The sequence below is a fragment of the Epinephelus fuscoguttatus genome, linkage group LG8, assembly GCF_011397635.1.
Source record: "Epinephelus fuscoguttatus linkage group LG8, E.fuscoguttatus.final_Chr_v1".
Lineage (NCBI taxonomy): Eukaryota > Metazoa > Chordata > Actinopteri > Perciformes > Serranidae > Epinephelus > Epinephelus fuscoguttatus.
This window is the reverse complement of record NC_064759.1, coordinates 35,238,837-35,263,536: the sequence shown is the minus strand read 5'-3', so window position 1 is coordinate 35,263,536 and position 24,700 is coordinate 35,238,837. Positions and strand designations below refer to the sequence as shown.

General features: G+C 40.6%; 1 protein-coding gene across 43 annotated transcripts in view; it reads right to left on the bottom strand.

Moving 5' to 3' along the window:
* Positions 1-24,700, bottom strand: part of rims2a (regulating synaptic membrane exocytosis 2a) — a 162,284-nt gene that overhangs the window by 24,794 nt on the left and 112,790 nt on the right. For 19 of the 43 annotated variants that reach the window (XM_049584492.1, XM_049584497.1, XM_049584481.1 and 16 more), the window contains 7 exons: positions 24,281-24,397; positions 20,889-21,074; positions 19,087-19,193; positions 18,688-18,720; positions 10,876-10,908; positions 8,674-8,774; positions 5,197-5,363 (listed from right to left, as the gene is read on the bottom strand). In XM_049584492.1, coding sequence (XP_049440449.1) covers positions 5,197-5,363; positions 8,674-8,774; positions 10,876-10,908; positions 18,688-18,720; positions 19,087-19,193; positions 20,889-21,074; positions 24,281-24,397 — 744 coding nt within the window. The remainder of the gene's footprint in view (positions 1-5,196; positions 5,364-8,673; positions 8,775-10,875; positions 10,909-18,687; positions 18,721-19,086; positions 19,194-20,888; positions 21,075-24,280; positions 24,398-24,700) is intronic. The other 24 variants (XM_049584501.1, XM_049584490.1, XM_049584498.1 and 21 more) reach the window with 11 other exon arrangements.

The following is a 24,700-nucleotide window of genomic DNA, read 5'->3' as shown; positions in this document are numbered from 1 at the left end:
TTTAGCTGTCTAATGTCTAATTGTCTAACCTTTTGACAGCTGGATTATAAATGCTGTATGTAAATGTCAAGTCATGGAAGGTTCACCCTGTCCTCCCATACTTATCCCCTCATCTTTTTCATCTTTCAAAGGGAGAATCACTGTTTCTTTATTAGGTGAGGCAGAAAAACGTGTTACCATGGCAACTGTGCCCCAGGCCAGAGCATTAGCATGCATTCATGGCTGTCAACACAACTCCAAAGTTTTTTGTCAGAGACTGAAGTGATTAATCACTGAAATGTTATCAGCTGAAGAGGTAAGTCAGACACAGACCTCTCTTTCTCTCTGTTGTTGAATGAGGTCAGTGGACCAACAGGTTAAAATAAACAACCCCACCTCCTACTGGTAATGATCAGCCCCTGTTCTTCAAAACACCAGTCTGTACTCTCCCTTACATAAATAAGCCATTACCCAGGCAACAATATTGGATGGAAGAGACATGGAGGAGCAGAGGTGATGTGGGATTTAAAAGTGCTGATGGAAAGCTCCTTTTATCCTGGAGACCACTGAATGCAACATCAGCTTACAGCAGTGCTTTTGCATTTTCCTCTCTGTGCAGTGAAAGCGCTCCTAGACTGAAAACACATATGGCCATCATCATGTTCATACACCAAACTAATGTGAACAGGCCTGTTTAATGTGTAGCAGATGTATACTTACACTGTGACCTCAATACACAGGAGATGACTCATAAGTAAATGTAGCTAGTTGCAATGTTTCTGATAGATAAGCAGAGAAATGTATGAATCTTTAATCATTCCAGACAGGTAGCATCTTATCCACTACACAACAACTCTCTGACTGCTCCATCTCTGGACACAGCATTAATCATCTTTGTATTCTCACTATCAACCGTTAGGTTCTCATAGTAAGGCTCAGCCTCCTGTTTACTGTTTACGTTGACTGTACAGGCTCATCTGTGAGTGTCGTCACCAGCAGAGCTTACATAACAGCACACAGAAAATAGAATTTCCTTATCCCAGTGCAAACAGAACATCACACTGCTCAAGCTTATGACGGTGAAAAACATCATCTACCTCTCTATTATGGCCTCTCTATTTTGGCAACATATTGGGAGCATACATACATATATATATATATATATATATATATATATATGTATATACAATGCTACACTTTATGACGTGGCAAGCTTCTAGATTGTCATATGTTTGCATTTATATCTATTTCACTGTGCTTTTTTTCTGGCCTGTAGTATTTGGTTTAAATGCCAACAGATAGCTGAAACTACTCTTTCTTTAAAACTTCTTCAGCACTGCAACTAACAATTGTTTTCGTTATTGATTTACCCACAAATTATTTTCTCATTAAATCAATTAATCGTATTGTCTGTGAATTGGCCATCATCATTTCACGGAACTTCAAGTAATGTCATTTATTTGCTTTTGTTTTACAACCAAAAGTAAAAAAAAAAAAAATAAGAAATTCAGTTTACCACCATATCATACAATGAAGATCAGCAAATCTGAGAAGCAGGACCTACCAAATGTTTGACATTTTTGCATGGAAAATCATCCTGACACAATGTGACTCACATCACATACGACCAAATCATAAAGCAGGAGCACACAAAAAAAGGTACTCCAGCTTCATAAAATGTCCCAAGTTCTGATTGGAGTCTGGTGTAAACAGTTTTAATGTCCAAACGTTGGATAACTGAAAATGACCTATATTAACATTTACTGCTTCCTAGCAACCGCTTGTTTCACAACTGTCCACAGACTTTATCATTTGGTAAAAGTATGAAATTCAGCTATTACTACTGTGTAACTACCTTTGATTAAAAATAGAATTATTGTTGAGCATTTAATTCATTTGGAGCTATTTCACACACTGTGTTAACATCAGTTATAAAAGCTAAAAGCTGAGTGCAACACTCACATGAACATCTTTTCTAAACCTCAATGAGTATTAGATTAGAATGTTTTTTTTTTTATCCTTGTATATTTTGTCTCATGCGTTGTTGCCCCAGAAAAGGAGACTGTGCAATGTATATTATAGATTTATACTGTAGCTGTCATGAAGGAATTTGGGGTTGATCACACAGATAAGAGTTGCTCACTTTCAGTTAAAGAGGAAGACAATGTTTAAAACTGGAATATTGTAACTAAATTTAGACATATCTCCAGGATGTATCTGCCAAGACAGGATTTTAATCACATTAATTATAGTTTCCAGTGATTTAACTGAAAGTGAATGTAGCTAGTCACTGGGGTTGTGGTGTTACACAGAGAGAGAGAAATGTTCTTGGCATGTCAAGGAGTAGTCGGAGGAATGTGGGAGGTTTGGGTTGACAAGTTGCAGGTGCAGAGCGACACTGTAGGACTCAGACAGCATGTGAAAAACACAGACAGACAAAATACTGACGCAACATCCCAGCACTGAGCAGCACAGACAGACAGTAAAGCAACACAGACTGCAGCCTCAACAGACAACATTGCACAATCACAGATTTGTTATATCTTCTTTTGGCATTAATCTGTATCTACAAATGAACTATGCATATAATAAACCTGTATACCTTCCAGAGGACCTGCTCACATTATTCCTATGTGCATTTGGCCTTCCACACATGTAGGATGTGTGTTGTTAATCAGACTAGTGCAGTGTTAGTCACACATAAGAGGGTATAGCTTTTATCCTAATGTGCTATCTCTCAAGTCCAAGCAGACACTGAGCAGCACTAATGTGGGTAAGAAGCACCCACTTGGATCCTGCTGTGAATTTGATTTGATAGTGAAGACATCTTGGTGTAAGCTAACCATTCCTCCTGCTGTGGGATTCAAAATGTGTTCTTGAATTTGCTCTTGACATACTTTTTAAACCTTCTAGTCTTGCACTCTTCAGAAATTAAAGTCTCTTGTGGCCACAGTAAAATTGTGTCATGTTAAATATAGTCTTAACATGTTAAAACCACAGTTTGATGCATGCATCAACTTAAAAAGCAAAGATTTCCATACATGGCTTTGGTCATGTATGTGTGATTGATTACAATGGAATACAACCACAGTTTTTCATGCAACATGATGAAATATAAACAATTAAAATCTCTGAGCTAAATTTTACTCTTCAAATTGGCACACAAGGCAAAGGTAACCATAGCGACATTAGACAGACACTTGGCAACAAAAGGATAATTGGAGAAACCAAAGCACTGTTAATGTTGTGTGCCTTTACGGTGCCACACAGATATATAAAACTGCTGGAAAAGTGGGTCAAAGTGTTACATCACACTGCTGCAGGTATATTTCAATTAATGTTTTTATTTTTTCCTACTTAAACCTCTTGGTATTTTGCCATGCAGACATGAGGAGTTTACTTTTTCACTGAGGTTTTAAGATGTCCATCTCTGAAATTTCTGCCTCCACCCCAAGACAATGGAGGTAAATGGAATTTTGATTCACCCTCACATTACACTGTATTGTATTTTTCATTTCATTTTCAAAAATTACATTTTAAAACAGCAGCATGTCTTTCCAGAGGCAATGTCCTGGCTAGTCAGGATAATCCTCAGACCTCAATGTCTGTAGTTTCCACTGTTTTTGACCAAAGCTGAAAAATAGTCTTCAATGAAATCTGTTGACAGTGGGGTCTGTGGATTAGTCTGAATAACCAGGACATTGTTTGTATAAACAGACATTCGAGACATTGTGTTATTTTCGAAATGGGGTGGGGCAAAGATACTTTTTAAGTATTTGTGTCAAATTTCCTGTCTTCCTTCCCGGGATGAATAAAGGAAGCATTTCCATTTTCCTTTCTATATTACATAGATTGCTACATTAGATTACATAGGATGATAACACTCACTCTTACTCCTTCCTTCATCTTAACATCCCCCTTACTTTCCCCCACTAATCACGACTCCCATCTATACATACACACAGGTACATGCACACTTATTTCTCTATACCATATTTTAGCAGGAGATATCTTAAAATCCCTGCAAATGAATCTGAACCTGTCTGCATGGCTACATAAAAATGTTTGTTTCCCTTTGTGATTTGGGTGAACTGCTACTTAATCTTGAATGCTTGTTGTACTATTCTCACATCCATCTGATCTGCTCCTTGAGTGGGCACAGGCTGTATGGGTTACCACACTGTTGTCAGCTCACTATAATTGTCCTGACCCATTTTAGTATTGGTAGGTGTTAATAGGGCCACAGTTAACAAGATTAAAGGGTGGAGGATAGTCACCACACTCTGCTTTGCACATCGTCATGGAAACGTGCAAAAGTCAGTTGGCCACTGGGAGCTACAGGTCTACATTATTGTTAGTAGGAGTCTAGAGTTAGAGGCTGCCACACACGTGTTACCTGAGGTCAGTCTCTGAGATACTCCTCTGGTGCAAGTCCTCTTCGTTCTCCACCAAATCCTCCTGATGCTCCTTGTCTGTGTCTACCTTCCCCCCTGACCCCCTCCTCCCTCCCTGCGATCTCCCCTCTTTACTCGCCCCTCTCCCTTCTACTCCCCCTCCCCCGCCCGCCTCCTCCTCCTCTAGCACTTCCCCTAACTGCTCATCACCCTCCCGAGACTGGCTCCTTGATCGCAACTGGCTGAAGACGGAGACAGAAGCAAGAGAGCAGCACATGCAAAGCAGAAAGAAAACCAAACAAAGCATGAATATTGTCAACGACGAAAGAAAGACAAACACAGAAAGACAGTGCAGCCAAGATCAAAAGCAGACTGATTCAAATTAACAGAAAACAGAAATGTACACTTACAGCAAAGCACCATGCAAATGAATATGTTTTTTTTTTTTTTTGCTTTGATATGAGACAACACCTGAAGAGATGCAATGTGTTTTATGTTTCAGTGTATGTTGCCAGATATGGACAAATTTCCCCCACAGCTTGAGCAAGCAGAGTTCAACCATTTGGTTCCAGATTTTTCTAAAACAGAGCCAAACCTGAACTCATCACAGTAAGAAAATGACACACAGTGCTAGGCAGTGCATTTTCCTCTTTAAGTTTTAACCAGGTGCAAACCATTTCAAAACTGAAAACGTCTGGACTTGGCAACTTATATGGAAAGACAACTTCACAGTTGAGGGGGATTTGTCTATTCCTGATAACAGCTTGATGGGTTTAGAGAGTCAGACAAAGGTCACTGTCCCCTGGGGTGGACATCAGCCTACCGGATTTTGCGGTTTCCCTGCGGCCTTTCTGATTGGACAGACATGTAGCTCGTGCTGCTGAACCGAGAGGCACTACTGGTTCTCGACACAGCGGACACGTCGCTTACATCACTGTCTGATGACTTTGCCGACAGGTTATCTGAGCCCCGTGGATCTCTGCCCGATCGCTGCAGAGAAGAGAAGACACAAACAGAGCATAAAAGATTATTATTGTGGTGATGTCTTATAACACAAAAAATATTTCTGGTGCTTGACTTGTGCATTCCTTTTGGCAAAACACAAGTCCAACAATTTTAAGTCAATATTCTCTTTAAATGTGGTTACTGTAAAATGGAGACACTCATTTGACTTGAACTTCAAGCAAAAACAAAACAATGCTCACATGCCCATAGCTTTTTAAGGACCAGTCTTGAACAAGATAAGTTCTGCTGCTTAAGTGGGCTGTTGAATGTGAATGATGTAGACTTGTTAGTTTAGCTAATGGTACAGAAAGAACGAGTAGGGATGATGTTGTTACATAAGGCGTATTAGGTGTGCCTTTTTAAAAGTCAGATGTCCTTTATGTACTTCAGTCAAAAAGACCAAAGACAAAGACAAATTCAACTAGTAGGGAAACATAATTCTGAGGGTTGAATTGAGTCTAGGAGCGCAGTATGTTCAGAGGATTTAGAAAAGGCAGTCCTGTCTAAAATATCAGCATCAATCACCTTTCGATAAGCATCTATTAATTGGTGATAAATGCTGCTGATCAGAGAGTTTTGACAAGCTGGCTCTTGTTCTTAATACGTCACCAGAAACAGAACTGTAAATGACAATGATTTGTATGAAAGCATTTTTTTGAGTTTTACTATCTGGTGCTGGTTTATACTGTACTTCTACTCCTCTACTTTCTGGAGGGCAGTATTGTATTTTTCACTCTGCTACATTCATCTGACAACAACACTTAAAAGTTACTTTGCAGGTCAACATTTTAAACGAAAAACATCAAAAAAAAAAAAAAAATCATTATAGATTAAATAGAGCATGACTAGATTTAACTCTCATTTACTTCATTATATGCCCAAGATCCAGAGGCCGAGGTTTTCAGGGTTTCTGTGTCACTTAGTTGGAAGCGGTTTAAATAAACACAACTTTATTTATGATTATGAACTATGTGAGCACAGTATCAACTAAAATTAGGTCTTAAATCTAGGTTTTGACACAGGGGCATTCTACAAGGCAGGGCTACAGAGATAAGGTTATAAAGTAGGACCCACCTCATTAAAAAAATGTACTCTAGTGCCGCAAATTATTAAAAATATTTATTTATAAAAATTATTAAATAACATACAACCAAATGACAAACAGGTAAACTGGGGTATTTGGGGCTGCTGGGGTCTGGGACCCCAGGCCAGACAGGTAATCCAGCCTTACCTGCTTACATGTTAATGCATTTGTAATAAAACAATCCAAGTATAGAATACGTTATGTCATTTTACTTTTAATATGTTAAGTATAACTTGCTGATAATAATGTGTTTGTGGTATTCCTTCTTTAATCTAACTAAAGGATCTGAGTGCTTCCAACAGCGGAAGGCAGACTGTACTGTATAATGTTAAAATCAGTGATAGATTTTTACTAATCTTTCTAACACTAAGGCTTCCTTTTAAGTTCAACTGGGATGACAGCCTTGGTGTCAACATAGTTGAAGAAAATTTGTAGAACTGGATGTGTATATAATATCCTGTGTGTGTCTTCTGGAGACTGTTTATTGTAAGAGAACCTGAGCTGAGTGTTACAGTAACTGTGGTTTTAAGAGCAAGTGCTCATGAGTCTTGTTTAACTATAGTTAGAGCATTGCTTTGTCAATGGCACTTGCATGGAGGATAATGTTCAACAGACAAGGACACCTCACAATTCAATCTGCTTTTTATAGACTTCTAGCAAACACATTGGATGCTCAAACGCAATAGTTCTCATACCACAGACTTAAAAGGAAGAGAGACTTTGTCTTGTATGGCTTGGCACAGACTGCAGCGACACACCAGGCCCGGGCCACGCTCTCTAAACATGCTCAGGACCTCTCCCGAGCAGAGTAGTAAACACTTGACTCTGCATACACTCACTGTCACATTCCTCGAATTTACAACAAAAGGCTTAAAGGCTCAGTTCACCCAAATGACAAAGAGTAAACACATTTCCTCACTTATCTAATATTGTATCAAGCAAGGGTGTTAATAATTAACTGTTTAACCACTGACCAAGAATACTAGTTTTAACCAATAAAGACTTTTAGTTAAACAGTTGAAAGTATTTATTAAATATAATATACTGGCACTATAGGGGGAGATGATGAGACAGTGGAGTCTGCTTCTGCTCAAGCTGGAGTCATACAACGTCGTGATAGCAATGCCATAATGTTGCTACCGGGAGACAGCTACAACACACCTTAACAAGCTTGTGACCCAAAGGCAGAGGTGGACACCTATACGAGAGATAATCCCTGCCTCAGTAGATACTAATCCTCTTTACTGGAAGAAAGGATCAGCAAACTTTCTGTTACACAGAGGGGTCAGTTCAAAATCTGACAAGTTAGCACAAGCTAACACAGCAGCAGCTAACATCCAAACCTGAGCTGTTCAATGGTCCGCATAAACCCACATTTACACCAAAGCCATTTGGTGATGATAACAGTTCGCCATGTAACTGTACACGTGTAGGGCCGGCGGACTCATGATGTCACCAGCGTGGAGCTCACGCTCTAACAGCAGTAGTGTCATGATAAACAGAGAGAGAGCAACAGCAGCGCAAGGAGGCGCTGAGTGAAGCAATACCCTGTGTGCCGCTCTAAGATGATTTTACCAGCTTTAAATAGTGGGTAAAATCACACACTTAGACACCGTCAGTTTGCAGTTAATGATCAGTTAATGAGGGTTGGCTATCATCACAAAAAATGCTTTAAATTAGCATGCCTTGTGTCTAGCCATGCCTTGTTTGTATGGCTTAAAGCAGCATTGTGTATTTCCAGACACTTTGCCCCAGGTTCTCTGGACAATCCCCAGGCCTAATTTAATTTTTCAAATGTATTTTTTCATTTGAATGTCAAGTAAAACTATCTACATACAGTGGCTCACTGTCACCAGGAGCAAGTGTAGATACATATATTTAGGTTTTAGTGATTTGGGTGAACTGGCCTAAAAAAAAAAGTAAGTAAAATTCACTCAATGGTGAAAACCCACCTTTAAACTGAGTTGAATGATTACCTGTTTTGTGATGTTTGTGTAACTCTACCTGTGGGTGTGTGTACACTATGCAAACATCCATGTACATGCGCAGTATGATGTTGATATGTACATGTGCACATGCTTGACTGCTTGCAAAGTGTACCATATGGCCTTTGCACAGCGCAGCCATGCAAACAGTATAATGTAGGTATATGTATTTCTCTGTGACTCTGGAGTGCTGAAGCATGCATCCAGCATATCTGGACATGTTTACCTTGTGGTAGTCTTGCTCCAGTCTGGAGTCAGAGCCCGCTCCCTGCTTGTACTTGTTCATCTTCAGTTTCATCTGCCTGGTCCTCTCCTCCATGTCCATACCTAAGCACAGAGACAAGAGACTGTCAGATGGGGCTGATGCAGTGAGGAAGGCCTGATGGAGGGACATACTGTTATGGTGAGAGACAAGCTTCTGCTGAGCTATGAGCCATGAGCTATGACAGGACAGATCTAATGGGATAAAGCTGAATGGTCGACTGTATTAACAAAGAAACACAAACACAAACAGAAAATACTGACTGGTAAAGGTAAGCTGCGTAACATATAAAACAGCTACATTTGTATCAACTGTCACAATTTCAGGCTCATTTAACCACATCTTTTTAATTGAAAAATAATCAATTAGCACAATTTATTGATTCCTGCTTCATAGTGTAGAATCTTTGGACACTAATACTACAGTAAACAAAATGTATGACCTTCAACAATGCCTGTGACCCATGTTGGGACACATAGGATTCTAGATAAATGCCAAAATTTCTGAATGACCCAAATAAACTGGCCAGCGCATCCCTCTCAGTTCAAAGTGAGAGGCTTGCAAAATCCTGTTTGTCCACCTCATCTCCTCCTAAATTCAATTTGAGCAATGTGCTTTGTTTCATCTTGCTGCAAGCGCATTTGCACTGTACAAACCTCACGCCATAATCAATACAGAAGCTGAACCTTAATGCCACTGCATAAGAACTATGCACATTTTGTTAAACTAAAAAGAAAATAAAACACAAAATAATACCTTACAACAAATGCTTTCTGTTGCATGTGTTCTTCTCTGCAAAAACACTCACCACCGAATTATGACTTTCCTGTTGTACTTGCGTCTCCACTCTCTCCACTTGCTCTCTGTCTCTACTTTTGTGTCATATGACGGCAATGACAAAGTGAAGATGATTGCACACATACAAATGCCATGCACACATACGGTATGCCTATAGCTTCACATACATACACGCACACGGACAAAGAAAAGCAATACAAGCTGAGAGCAAATGAATGACTGCATTCGTGAGGCAAAGTGAACTAATCTCATTAGAAGTGAATTCATTCTCTGCCTCTCTTGGTTAATTGTTTACAGTGTCACCACTGCTTTTATAACATCTCAAGCCTACACACTTCTACTTCTTTAGTTTTCTCTAAATGACAGGGTTAGGGTCATGTCATGTAACTGTCAATCAATAAACTGCTTGTTATGTCACAATGAACTAGTGATTGTTTCGCAACCTAAAAACTTCTTCAGCTATTGTAGTTATGCTACTTTTGAAGTTACAGCGTGGTTTGAAAGTGTGGTGACTTCGTCCTCTGACTACGAGGTTAAAGCTGCAGCTTTTCTGTGATTTGAGGGTCTTTACAGCCCAGTCAAATAAACAGTGTGGGAACTGCTAAACACTTTAAACATAGCCATCCAATTGTAGGGAACAGAAAGTAATTGGACATGATATCATGAAGTTAAAGAACAGTTTGACATTTTGGGAAATGCGCTTTTTAATTTTCCTGCCAAGAGCATGATGAGAAAATTGATACCGCTCTCATGTCTCTATGGTAAATATGAAACTGGAGTTAGCAGCTGGTTAGCTGGTGAACACTCAAAGAAAGCTTGCCTACCCCTGTCAAAGGTATAAAACTGAATTCATGCCCTGAATGTCAGTCATTTTATCATATTAAAGTGAATGTGAATTTGAACCAGATAATCAAAAATATAGTCATTCATGTATTCCTTCCTGTTTTTTTGTTTTGTTTTCGTCAATTAACTTATACTTGAACAGGCTACAAAATAAATTTGTTGAAAACATGTGTCCACAGAGAGAGTAATCCAAATAAGGAAATTCTGCCATACATTGACAGCAAGTTTTTCCTAGGTAGAAAATCACACAGTGTCTCATGTCAAGACCAGCAGCAAAGAAACCACAGTAGCATGACGATGATCATGATAGACACAGTCTATCCGCAGCAAAATAAAAAGAAATGACAAAGAAGCCGGAAGCATCATCTACAGAACGACTAAGAGCGCAAACGGCACAAGAGAATGGAGGCGAGCAAAGCAGGAAAAGAGGTGAGGGGAGGTGGGTGGGGAGTCAGAGAGGAAGAAGAAGAAGAGGAGGTTGAGTCAGAAAAGAAAGAGGGTGAAGAAGAAGAAGAAGGGACAGACCTGAGTTCGTCCAACCTGGTGAGTCCGTGTCTTCTGGGATCACATCACAGAATGGACAGACACAGACAGAGGAGAGGAAGATGGATGTGAGAGGATGCACGAAGGGTAAGGGGCGGGAGACGGAGGAGAAGAGGGGGAAAGGAGGGAGGGTGACCCCATCACCGTGATCACCGAGTACGCCAGGTTTGAAGGCTCAGAGTGAAGAGGAAGAGGATGGAGGGTCGGGAGGGAGGAAGGGAGGGACACAACACGACAACAATACGACACGACAATGACAAAACAACAAGAACAGAACACACAAACAAAATCATAGAGTACACCAAGAACACACAAACTCCACCATGGGCACAGTGAAAAGTCAAAATAGAGCAAGAGGGTGCGAGGCCAGGAGAGGCTGAGGTAGAGGCTAAGAGTTTAGTTATTAGAGATCAGAAAGGGGGGAAGAGGTTGGGAAGGTGAGGTTCTGTGCTTTAAAGGAAAAAGAGCTGAAACAGTAAAGAGATGTTAATGCTCCCAACCAGATAGAAACTGGAGACCTCTGAGGATAGGCGGAGGAGAGGGGGGAGAGGAAAGGAGGGTAAAAGGAGAAGTGGATGTCACTTGAGTCTGCATGGGGCAACTGTGAGGAGACAGCCTGGAAAAATAACATAAAAGAAAGAAAAAAAAAAACACAAAACAACACAAACTGAAAGCACAGAGCAGCGAGCGCACAAAAGAGAGAGCCGACTACCTCACAAAGTTTCAGCAAAAAACGTGAAAGTTGACAAAAATTCCAACGTAACCTGAGCAGAGTGCAACAATGCACTCTCAAACACACACACACACACACACACACACACACACAGCGTCAGCTACAGTATCTGTCTCAAAAACAGTTATGCAACAACAAGATCGACTCCTTGCTTTCAGGCAACTCTGTTGCTTCCAATTACATATTCTCCTCCTTTTCGTATTATTCATGTCCTTCTCTCTTTCCTCTCAGCCTGCTGAGACCCTGAATATTCTGAGGAGGATTTTGTTTCCTTTCTCTTTCCCCCCCAAAGAAGAAATGTGATGTAATTTCTCTATCATGTTCTCTGTGTGTGTTTTGATCCTGTGTAAGCAACCACACGTGGACCCACATGACCTCAGATCGTGGGGACAACATCAAGGTCAGTTTGTAATCAGCAGCCTCTGTGACCCCTCCTCGGAGTCAGGCTGCCCCCTCTGTCCACCATTCAATTATTCCTGTTCTCCAACCTTCCTGTCTAATCTCCGTCCAGGAGTCTGAACCTGACAAAAACCAACAGTGACAGCTGGGAGGGCAAAAGGAGCCCACTCCAATCAGACTTAATTCTCATACCCCTTACACTGAATTTGCATTTAGCTCAATTAGTACTCCATTAGGGTGAATAATGAAGTGTCACATGAATAAAAAGACAATGTGAGACATTTGCCTCACCAGCTTTCATCTCTTTGTGGCAGCTAACATCATCTCATTAGAGAGTCAAATGATAATCAAGGGAGCAAGTGATTTTTTTTTCTCCTTACTTCAGCTGCATCATGTAGGTCATCAGGATAAGAGAGTGATATATTAAGACAGAGATGGGAGAGGAAAACTAGAACAAGTCAGTGTGGAAAAGTCTCCTGTGGCCTGTGGGTTAATACTGCGTGGTATTAACATCTCATATTTAACTCAACAGCCTCTAAATGATAAACTATTCCAAGACAACAGACCCCAGCTCCACACACAACAGCAAGCTAAAGTTAGATGTTCTAAAATATTCAGTTTTTACTCTATCACGGTACCTACATTTCCACAATAGAAAATAGCAGCATCAGGTCAATGTTACTAGGGCTTGACAAATACTAAAAATGAGCTCAACTTCCATGATTCTAAATCTGAATTTTGATTTCCATATCATAGCTGACATTTGGCTTTTCTCTTCTCTGTCAAGCGTTCTTCAAGTAACTTTAATGTTTCTTATGTGAACAGTCAGAGCAGTCTTTGTGCATCATCAATAATTAATTAATAATAAAAAATCTTTTTTTGTCAAAATTTTACTAAAATCAGGTGTTCCCTAGTTCCCTGTACATAGAAACCAAATATAATAGAACAGAAAAACACAATGCAACTTATTGTCTATATGCTTCTCTTCTCCAGGACTGACATATCATTCAGTTTCAACATTGAGTGGTCAACTAGGCATATACCTATCTTAGATCCTAGATGAAATACATGCAACGTGACTTTCAGAGCAATATCATCCTACCTGTTTTGGTTTCGTCCATATGTTTATAGAAGAAAAGATTCAAAAATTGAACTACTGCACCAACTGCAAAAAGCTAGTTGAAAAGTTTATGTAAACCCTACATCATCCCTTGATCATATTTCAGTCTTTGGCATCTGATGTAAGTATAGCATCGTTGTTGCTGATGTTGTTGTTGGCGGTGGTGTGTGCTTGTTATGGAGCACAGAATCAATGACTGGTATGGGAAATAGTGAATAACAGTTGGTGGTGAAGGTTGTAATTAAAATTCCTCCCTCACACACAATCACTGTTGAGAGGCCTTGACCTGCCTGGAGATAGCTTTCAATATAAAGTAATGTGAGTGTGATCAAGATGGTTAAGAGGATCATGCTCAGTCAGCCTTTCCAGGATACATTAAGGTGGAAACAATAAAGAAACAAAGAGAAGGAGAGCAAGGAGGAGAACCAGGGAGTTAAGAGAGAGACAGAGACTGAAGAACAAAGAGGACAAAGGAGAAAGTAAGAGACTGACTGTTCATTACAGTTTGAATCTCAGGCAGTGGGAGGCTCAGGCTTTAGTTAGCCCAAAACACCAGCATTACATGCAGTTACATGCTAATAGTGAAGTAGTTAGCAGTTAAAATGCTCATAGAATCAGAAGTTGAGGCACGTGACCGTGTTTCTTCTGGCTTTGTTTTAACATTTAATGATGTCTCTGTTTAAAATTGCGTGCAAAGCCACCACAGCAAAGATCCTGACATAACATATCAGCAAGTTACATAACAGGTGAGCATAAGGTGGCTTAATTCAAAGGGGGGTGAAGACCTGTTTCCATGGTAGCACATTGAGCCAATACAGCAAACGCAGCACCTCAAGACACCCGTGGTGTTGTCATTACCTTAGCAACACATTTCATGCCTTCCCGCAGTATGTCAATGGACGACAGCAATTCATAAAACATAACTTAATTAAATTAGGTGTGACACTGTTCCGTGACACTTTTTTCTTTGTTTAGGGTAAATAAATGTGTTGTCCTAAATCATTTTTCAAATGCTTAGTGATGATGAAGAGATCAGAGTGTCTACAGAAACATTAGCTCCATGCTGCACCACAAAATCACACAAAGGCTGGAGAGACAGGAAAACAGGGGGACGCCATCCAGAGGCTGACCTGGGCAACCTCATGGTTATCATCAATCACTCTGCTGGCACATACAAAATATATAGAGCGCACTCTCTTTGCATTATCTATTTTTCTTTTAACATTTTTCTTACATCCAGCTGCTACTGCACATTGTCCAGGTCTGTCTTTGGCAAAGCTGAAATCCAGCTGATAAGAATCCACACAAACTGTGAACGACAGCGCAGGAAAACTCTTCAATCAGAGATCACTTTGATAGAATATTGTTTAATATTTTGAAGGTGCACACCTTTATATGAGTCCATCAATATGAATCAACTGATTATCTTTTCTTGCTCTGCAGTAAACACTGTTCACATGAAGAATTTCAATCTTACTCAAATTTACCTTTTTGTCCACTTGACACTGTGACGAAAGGATTCCAAAATCTGCCATCAACCCAATAGAGTACCATTGTTTTTTTGGCTGGTGAGTGAATCAAATCTAGCAAACAATTAGCAACCACTGGATGACTTTGCCCACCTAATATTGATACATATGTTAAAGCTAAGAGGTTTCGGGAGCAAGTTAAGCAGTAGCCCACTTTATGTAAAATGCTGCTTCAAAGGGTTTCCACCCTGACCAGAATACAGTTCTCTAGAAGAACAATAATCATTTGATCATATTTAAAGATATTGAACATTGTGCAAAATATTGCCAATCAGCAGCTTCAGTACAAAAGAATTTGTATAAGACTTCTATCTTAAAACAATATTGGTGAACAGAAATTCAGAATGTACTTCTTAACACTAAAAGAAAGCCAAAATTTGGAGGTGGAGGCCCATGAACTAAAATGAGTCTGACACCCCTAAGTTAGGCCATGAGGAAGCTGTACCTCGTCACCTTCATGTATTAACGGTACAGCCAGGTAGTAGCAACACAGCCTTTTTTACCTTTAAACTTTTATTTGTCCCTGGAGGGCAATTGTTTTTTCTTTTCTATCACAACAGTTGGATACATTCACTTAGTTGGTTTCTCTTCATGGACTCATCCAATTAATGGTGAAAAAAGTCAAATACTCTATCAAAGTGATATATGGCTTTGCAGTGTCAGAAATCCACATCCAGACCAACCAACCTGTGTCAGTGAGGGAGGGCTGTGGCTGTGTCCCTCCATTGGACAAAGTGCCATTCAACCCTCGCTGCTGGTCCTCCCATGTCACTTCTACAGCAAGACACACGCACACAGATACAGATGTATATATATCACACACACACACACACACACACACACACACACACACACACCGGTTGGTAGACTACAGAAATCTTAGAGACCTTGGATTATTGAGGGAACTTTTTGTACAATCCTGCACAAAATGTGAAGGAAAGATTTCACCTTTAAATTTACAGTTTACATATTAAAACAACTATACGTGTCTTTTGTAGTGATGACAGAGGCCAGTGGAAGAACTGGTAAGAAAGAAAAAGACCTCGTTGCCACTTCAGCACTGAAATCATGGACAGCTCCTCATCAAAGTTAATGAACTTTGCTCCATCTGCTGGCCAACAGATGTAATAGTCTGTAAAGTTCTAAAAACTGAGAGAATAGACTCTGAAATGCAGAGAATTCAGGAAACACTAAACTTAATTATTGTTTGTTGAGATGCAATAATTTATCCTAATTTTTAAACAAAAATTGCAAACAGCCATAAACATGAGTATGTATGACTGAATCTTAAGGAAGTACTGTGCAGTGTGTGTGAGTGTGTGCATGTTCAATAATCCATGTCTAATTAAAATGATTGGCAAGTTCACAATGGAAATAGAGAGCTCTTTCTTTATGAGGTGGAGCTGTGCAGAATTAATTTCTATTAAAGCAGACAGCAGATTTGGGGAGTACTGAAGTCAGAGAGGGACAGACTAGCAGAGATCACAACGACAGCACTCTGTGCATATTAACATCAGCTTCAGCTACATTAAACTCTCTAATTTGATCACTCCAAATCAACTCAACATGAGCTAAGCACACTTAGTATATATAATATATAAAATGTGGACAAAGATAAGTTTGACTATATAAACGTGCTACGACAAATAAGTAGGAAGAGTCACCACTAGTCGTGAAGTATTAAGAATCGCAGATGCTAGTGAATGTCACACATGAAGAACTTGTGTTGACTGAGAAAGCCCACACAGCAAAGTCACGCCATCACACTATTCACAGGACTTGCCTTTCCTCCCATTTACCGGCGGGCCTTGGGGTTTTTCATCACAGTCTGCGGCTAGTGGAGAGACAGATGGAGGCTCATGAAATGATGGAGCTCTGAAACCCTATACTGGTACTGTAAGTCACATTAATGAGGCAACTCACTCTGTATGTGCTCAAACACAGATGCACATACATCCACAGATCCGCACACAAACACAGCGCTATCCTGAGATGCCGTACAAAAATGCTATAAACTTTTGGTTAATAAAACTGTACAATGTGTGGTTAATTGCACCACGCATTTGCTGCTAAATTCATTATCCAACATGAGACCCTCTTACAGCAGCTTTGGCCTGCAGAATATCAGTCAGAGCACAATGATTATAGACTATCTGAAAGGAGAATGTGGCTTTTTCAGAAAGCTTACACTGTATCCACGAAGTCAGTCAGCACTACAGCGATGGCAGTGTTGAGTAATAGCACCACACAGTCAAAGGACAGAAGCACGCCACATAAACAGATGGGAAAGTAGGAAGTGGAAACTGTGGGGAACTCCAGTTTCTGCCAACAGTCTGGCTGTTCATTCAAGCCTGTGCATGAATGTACTGTACATAAACACATACTGTACATTACTCTCATCCAAAAACAAAACAAGATTCTAACTCCTAAGCAGAGCTTGTACTTTTAATATCTTCTTTGTGAATGAACATGAAATTCTTTTTTTAAGAAAACTCAAGCAGTGTCATATATTTCAAGACAAATGACAAACACACGTTGCTGCAGGATTGTTTTCAGGCTGTTTCTGTATTGTTACACACCTTGGCGACCATTTTGGGGTTCAGGTGCCCCAAGCTCCTCCCCTGCTCCCTCTTAGTAGTTGCCACACATGAACCAATAACAAACAAGACCATTAGATTTGTGAAAGTGTAAGGTATGACTAAACTTTAAAGTACAGCAGCGAGATAAAACCATAGCAGTTTTATCAACAATCCAGCTCTTCTTTGTGATCAGCGAGGGGCAATAACATGGATTCAGTCCATAAAACGCTACACACACACACACACACACACACACACACACATTTGCATTACATAAGCTGAGTGCCATACAGCTCTGTGGGAGCTACAGCACAAGGACAGATCAATACTTCCCCCCACTGCCCACACACTGCCACTGTCCTGAAAGGTACGGTAGAGAGAGACACACACAAATACAAAGAAAGAAAGAGGGAGAGAAAGAGAAATGGGGGAGTATAAACTCCCTGACAAAGAGAAAAGGTAGAAAAAGAGATTGGGACAAGAATAAAGAGAAAAAAGGAACATAAAGAAGGGATGGAGAGGTCCAGACAGAGAGAGCTTCAGAGTGATAAAAAGATGGCACAGATACAGAAGAAGGTCAGGACTGAGAGAGAGAGAGAGAGCAAAGGAGAGGGTGAGGAAGATGGAGAGAGAGCGAGACGGGCTTGTTGGCCGCCGTACAGAAGACAGGGGAAACCCTCATGGACTCTGACAATGATGAAAGAGTTCTACGAGTGCTTTGACAAGTTCTCCAGAACCGTCTGCGCCTTTTCTCCTCTGTCTATCTTTGACCCAGTCATTCCCTCCAATCACTGCAAAGCTACATCAGTCTTTGGTTTTCACTGCCTCTTGATTAAAAGACACAGGTACAATAATCATTGCTTTCATTGCAGTTCTTCATACAATACACATCACAAGCCGCTACAACACATTTACAAAACATTTGTTATAGGAGTGCTGAGGAACAAATAGGACTTCAAATGTCACTTTGTAGTTGTGAAGACATCAGAAAGTTCAAACTATTGTGCCTTAATCGCAGCTCAAAGCCTTAATTTTACCCTGTTTATGTGATATAGATAGTAAAGCATTTGGTGAGGTATCTCAGCAGTCCAAATAGTTAGAATAACTCAGTAACTGCCAGACAAATACAAAGACATCGAGAGTATAACTCAAAACATTCAAACAGGGAGCCTACATTTGAACACAACACTGGCACAATCAATAGTAGAATCCAGACAGGCCTACAGGTTAGTAGAACATGACGGCACAGGACACCCAAACTGTACGTTAAACACAGCTGCAACAGAGGGAGGGTTCAAGGAGCATAGAGTAAGCTTAGCCTCCAATGAACCCAGTCACCCGCCGTTGCAGACGGGGTTTGGTCCTTCAAAGTGAGGTGCAGCTCAACCAGCACTCCCAGTCTGAAAGACTAAACACATACATTCAGGTACAGACCTTCACAAGGCTCTGTTCCTTCGTCTCCATCTTCTGAGAGAGAAATGGAAAAGGAACCGAGCAGAGATGTTATGGATGGAAGGCAAAAGTAAACACTAATCAAACAAAAAACAACAAAGAAAAATCCCCCTGCATATAAGATATGATCTAGAGCTTATACTGAAAGATGCCATCAGCAAATAAGAATCCCTTCTGTCTCAGTTGAAAGTGAAGTGTTACAGCAGCTGCTGTAAAACCAAATCTCTTTCTCAGCCCCAATCAGGTGGGCCACCAAATAAAAGCTACATCATTATATAAGGTTTTGAACAGAAACACGCTATCGCACTGATGGACACATCTGTATGTCCCTTCACAAACAGTAACCCTGTAATACAAATAGGAAACAACCAGGCGACTTACTTCTGTCTTTCCCCGTGGGTGGAAGCTGTGGGAGTTGCCGTCCTCGTCTACTGGACATAGGGGTACTGGTGGGACTGGTCTGGACTGATCCACTACGAGGATGCGCCCTACATGACAAACAGTGGTGGACAATAGGGTAAGACAAAAATTAGGACCAGATCTGATAGTGGATGCAGGGCCTTGCCATGTTGCACCCACATCACAGTGTGAATAAAGTGAAGAAATTTTCAGTTTGAAGTTTGAAGGTAAAGCTTAAAATAAAAAGTGAAGCTATCTACTATAATGGGTTGCTTGATTTAATCTACTCATGTTGGATCAGTTTAATAAAAAAGCAGATATGTTACATCACATATTGTCATGTTCTGCTGTGTATTACTGTCAGGTTCAATTGGAGATAATCAGTGACAGCAATTGTACCAATGCGAAACTGAGATCATCGTATTTGTTTAATGATTGCAAGCTGAACTTTCTATGTGACAGACCTAATAAAAACAGTTTACAGCTTGACATAGTTTCACATTACGTTTTCACGTTTAGTAATTTTGTGAAGAAGATTCCTGATTTTTTGAAATCTACAAAGTGTCTTGACTCTCCAAATATAAAACTGATGCACACAACAATGATGTTTGGCACATGGCATGGGAGTGGAGGGATACATCAACTGTAGGGAACTGAGCTGCAATAAAAGATGCCAGGTGTGAATCGCATGTACAGTCGACTCATCAAGCTGCAAGGAGAGAAGAGTTCAATGCAGAGACAGCAGACCAGTGCGACCATGCGTTCAGAGTGCCCCCAAAAGGCTTCAACTCAAAACAAAAGAAGAAAAGAACAGAATGCCATCACAGGATAAACAGCATCAGTTGATGTTAGTAATGAAATCAAAGTAAAAAATGTTGGCCCATCACTGCTATACTCACGCAAGCGTATGAGCAGTGTGTTCCAAATTAAAACATCAGCACGCCATCTACGGTGTCAGGATTGTCGTGCCTGGAACATGTGTAAAGAAAATGCAGCACCGGTGCTTTTGGGGACAAAACAGAAAGTGGCTGGGTGGGTGGTGGGGTAGTTGTGAGGGGGAGGTGGGTGGGGTGAAGTGAAGTGAGGCAGGGTAGCAGGGTGTTGGGAAGGGTGGAAGGTAGGTGGTAGTGATGTGGTTTTTCTGGTTCATTCTGTGAGTTAGTCAGGCTTGGGGTGGGTGGGAGCTCATGGGGCGGGGTCTAAACTGGTTGAGTTCTACAAAGGTTCTAGTTATGCAAACATTTAGCAGAGGCAGAGCTGCACTGGGAGCAGAGATAATCATACTGGTTGTTTTAATACTCAGTGCTTGGGTAAAAGAACCAGAGATTTTCACAAAGTAGCTATCTTCTAACTAGACTTGTAGATTATCAAGTAAAAAAGCAACTGTCAGTACATAAGAATATAAAAACAATGACTTCTTTTGATTGACTTCTAGGACTGACAAAATCCTCCAGGAGAATCTCCAGTCTAACTAGCTTACCTATATAGCCTAATATATAGCTATTTGGGTAAGCTATGTAGCTAGCGGGGTTGATAGGCTAACTAACTGAGTTTTAAGACCTCTGTATGTCTATAATGAATATTCCCAGTTAGCAGCCTTAATGTATTCACTGGGCCTTAGTCTCATAATGTTTAAGTTTTCTAGTCTACTTATTGATGTTTTAAGCAAATGTTTAAATTATCTCTCCCTCCAGAGTAGTTGTGCCTCAGGGAAATGATTGTACAACTAAAACCCCAGTCTGCTCCTGTGCTAAGCTGGTTAGCGTCTCCGATCTGGGTCACACCTCGTCAAGGCAGGTGAGGGGGGGGCGGACCTCCCAGATGGCAGAGACGGCATGGACCTCATGAGCGACGAGTCGTGAGGGCGTTCAGTGGAGCGCGAGCGGGATGTGGGGCGCTCTATAGTGGGCCGCTGGTCTGCAGAGCGGGACCTGCTGTGATACTCGTGTCTATCCATGGCTCCGTGGTTCCTACAGAGGTTATTGAGAGATAGGCAGGCACTCAGTGAGGCCCCAGCAGGGCAGGGACAGTATGCTAGCAGCGTGGACAGTATGGAGGGCGAAAGAATTTTGCTGCACTCTCAAAACTCCTTTAAAGTGCTTGTGTTTGAGTAACATACCTGTCTTTTTGCATATTTAAACCAATTGTGCTACAAATCACATAGTATGTATACATTACTGCTGACCATTTTCCACGTCATTCAGTCAAAATTCTCAACCTGTTTTAACCGCCTGCTGTTTTATGGAAATTAACTTGACACTTGCTTAAGAAGGCATTCAGAATGAACATCATGTGTGTTTTTGTTATGCTTAAATTTCACTGCATTTGCACTGTAATGTAGATGCAGATTTCTAAATCTATCTGCAGTTGACATGTTAGACACTGCTATGAACTACTACTTTTCTTGTACTGAAATCCATGTATATCGAGACTGCATGTAAAGTAAAAACACACATTAAAAAAAACAAAAACAAAACTGCAGCCTGCTTTGAAAACTGGTCTGTCATAATGACAAGTATATATGATTTGCAGCAAATTGACTAGAACAAGCAGAAATACAGGTACAGTCCCTTAAAGTGACATAATGGAATTATTCTGCAACACGTGGAAAATAGTACAATAGTAAAAGCCAACCTGTTTCAGCAGTAACAACATTAATCAATGTTACAGAATTGCAGGTGAAGTTGACAGTTTCATTCAACTAACATGCAATTCTTTACTTTTAACATTACAGCTTTGTCATTTATTTTCCATAAGTCGCTAAATTGCTTTTTTAAGGGTAGACAGTATGGACAGAGGGCTAAGTGACCCTGTGTGGTTTCTGGTCTCTGTAGTGACAAAACAGTGAAGTCCTCAGGTTGTGCACAACTGGCAGGGACCATGTGGTGTCTCTCTGTACATGGTGGGTGAGTGTTCATTTGCAGTCTGTTTGAGGTAGAGTGAAATGTGAGGGAAAAGTGAAGTGTATCTTTACATTGCATTTGGCTTGTTATATCTGTTAATTCCTAAAAAATGCCCAGTCGTGATAAGTATTTTTGGCACAGTGAGGATTAAGGCAAATCTTGTTGATCTGAAGAGCTGGAGGGAAAAAAAGAGCAGGTGAGGTTTCTTAAGATGAAGAAAAAAAAACATTTTCATAATACTACATCACACTGCACGTATAATAACAAGTGAAGGAAATATTCAACTTGGCCTTTGGACATGGGTTTTCATGAGTACAGAAGTTTAGAGCATGCACACTGTTTGTGAAACTGTACAAATTCAGAAATCTTGAGTCTTTCTAATGTTCCACAGTTTTTATACCTAATAAGATAAACAGGATTTAACTAAACCATTATAACATTTTTATTCTAAAGCGCAGGAGACATGTTGGTGTCTGCACAATACAAATAGGTGTCAGCTGCTTCTAATAAGGCTAACAGACACCAAAAGATTTCATCTGAAACATGACTTTGTTGACAATGTTTGACAATGTTAAAGACAAACTTTTTCTTTAGAATCTTTTCAGTTATTTGACCTTTAATTAAGTCAATCTTGTCAGAGTCTTATAGTGTCTGTAGCCTTTTGCAGTATGAAAAATTGTCCAGTAGAGGAGATGTCCTTTTTGTCTCCAATAGCAAAACAAATGCTCATCAGTCAGTGACCTTAAGTAGCCTTTAACATCCTTTATCTACAGTCATTTACAGCGATGGTCAACATAATCATTAGTGGATTCACATCATGAGCTTGTTATGGCCAAAGATTTATGGATAATGCGAAGGTTATGTCCGTTACAAATCAAACTTCTCATTAGGTGTAATTTGATGGATATAATCATGACATACACATACTGCACTCTTGAATGGCACTGCTTGCCATATTCTCACTGGATTCACACGGAGTCCAAAGTATTAGTTTTCTGTGCTTGGAGAGGCTGCTGTTTTGATGTGTATACGCTGCAGGCTTTGTTCCACTCAGGGTATACTTTGGGGCGATGCACTTAAACAACAGAACCATGAAAAACATTTTCTCATGTTCTTGGGGGAAATCACCTAAGCTAAGACACTTGCCAAAAGGCCCATCTCTGTTTGTTTTTCCTCTTCCACTTGCCTTTTGTTTCTTACTTCTGCCCTCATTTCTTTTCAGTTCTCAGTGTTGCTTTTACTCTGTCTGGCTGCAGACAGAAACAAACTGTGTCTGTATGAAGAGAGGAGGGAAATCTATTCTATTCCTCTGTGGACAACCTCTGTGAAGATGCTAGCTACTTTCCTTTCTCTGTTGGTTCAGACAGAAAGAAAGGAAGAGAAAAGAAGACGGAGGGCTCTCATTAATGGCTATCTAGGCTATAGGCTGAGCCTGAAGTCAAGCCAAGCCAGGCCTCAGGGAAACTTTGTGACACTTTAATAAAGTCAGTCAGGCTCTCGGGCTGGGTTCTGAGGACTCATCACTTTTTTCCTCCTGGAGAGGAGAGAAATGGCACAAACATCACGTTATTCCTGACTGAAAGCCAGATGGCAGCAGGCGAAAGATTGAAGACGGAGAAAAGTGGAGTCATTTACAGCTTTTCTCTGAAGGGGGGGGACGATGCAAGTTCTTTCTTTTTATTGGTGCACCAGGACGCTGGCGTGGGTCCTGGAGATGGATGGGTGTCAGCAGGCCTTTCTATGGGTGCTTGGAACAGCCTGGCAGCCCATTCTGGCCAGACACAAGAAGCCAAAGGGCACACACAGAATTTACAAAGCTACTGTGCAGCCCAGAGCGATGCATCAGCGATGCCATTGGTGAGCAATAAGCAGCTGCCAATAGAATGTAAAGAAGGACAACACTACAATTCACACACACCACTGAGCAACATACTGCTGTTGGTAAAATGTACATGGGTACATAAACAAGGACATCCACGAAGAGACAATTAGGTATTGGCCAGCACTTTACTCAACAACCAGTGTACACAGAGCTGGCATCAGCAACACAAATAGCTCTGAGCCTCAACATACAGAGGCAGTTGTGTATTATTTTTTCACATCTACACAACTTCAGAGCTGTGATGACGCTGTAACAAAAACCGATATCAGACAGGATATCATTTTCTGTCATCACATGTACGATCACGCATAAATTAAAGACGGACGAGGGACAACTTGAGGAGACCACAAGATGGCGGATGCACGGATGCAGCAGCAGTGCATGTCAATACCTCTCATAGTCATAGTCGGAGGAGTAGGCGCCTTCAGAATAGGCGCGGGCCATCCTAGTGGAACGCAGTAACCTGACTGCTTCCTCTCTGCAGATTGGGTACACGCGATGGTTGCGGCTGGCGAAAAAATATCACAACTGGTCAGCATTTTTAATTTTTTCAGCAAAAGGGGAAGTAACATGAAAAAAAATAACCTGGAAAGGAAGAAAAGTTGGAGTACACCTTCTATATTCCCACTTATTTCACAGATCCACAGTGATTACATATAAACTGAAAGCTATTCACTATACAATGAATATAACATGTTTGCAGGAGAAACCACCTCTGCTGGACAAAAGTTCACAACCATAGAACACTTATCCATTTTCAGTATTGCCATGGTCACTCTTTCAGTGGATAGAACGAAAAGAGGAATGAGGA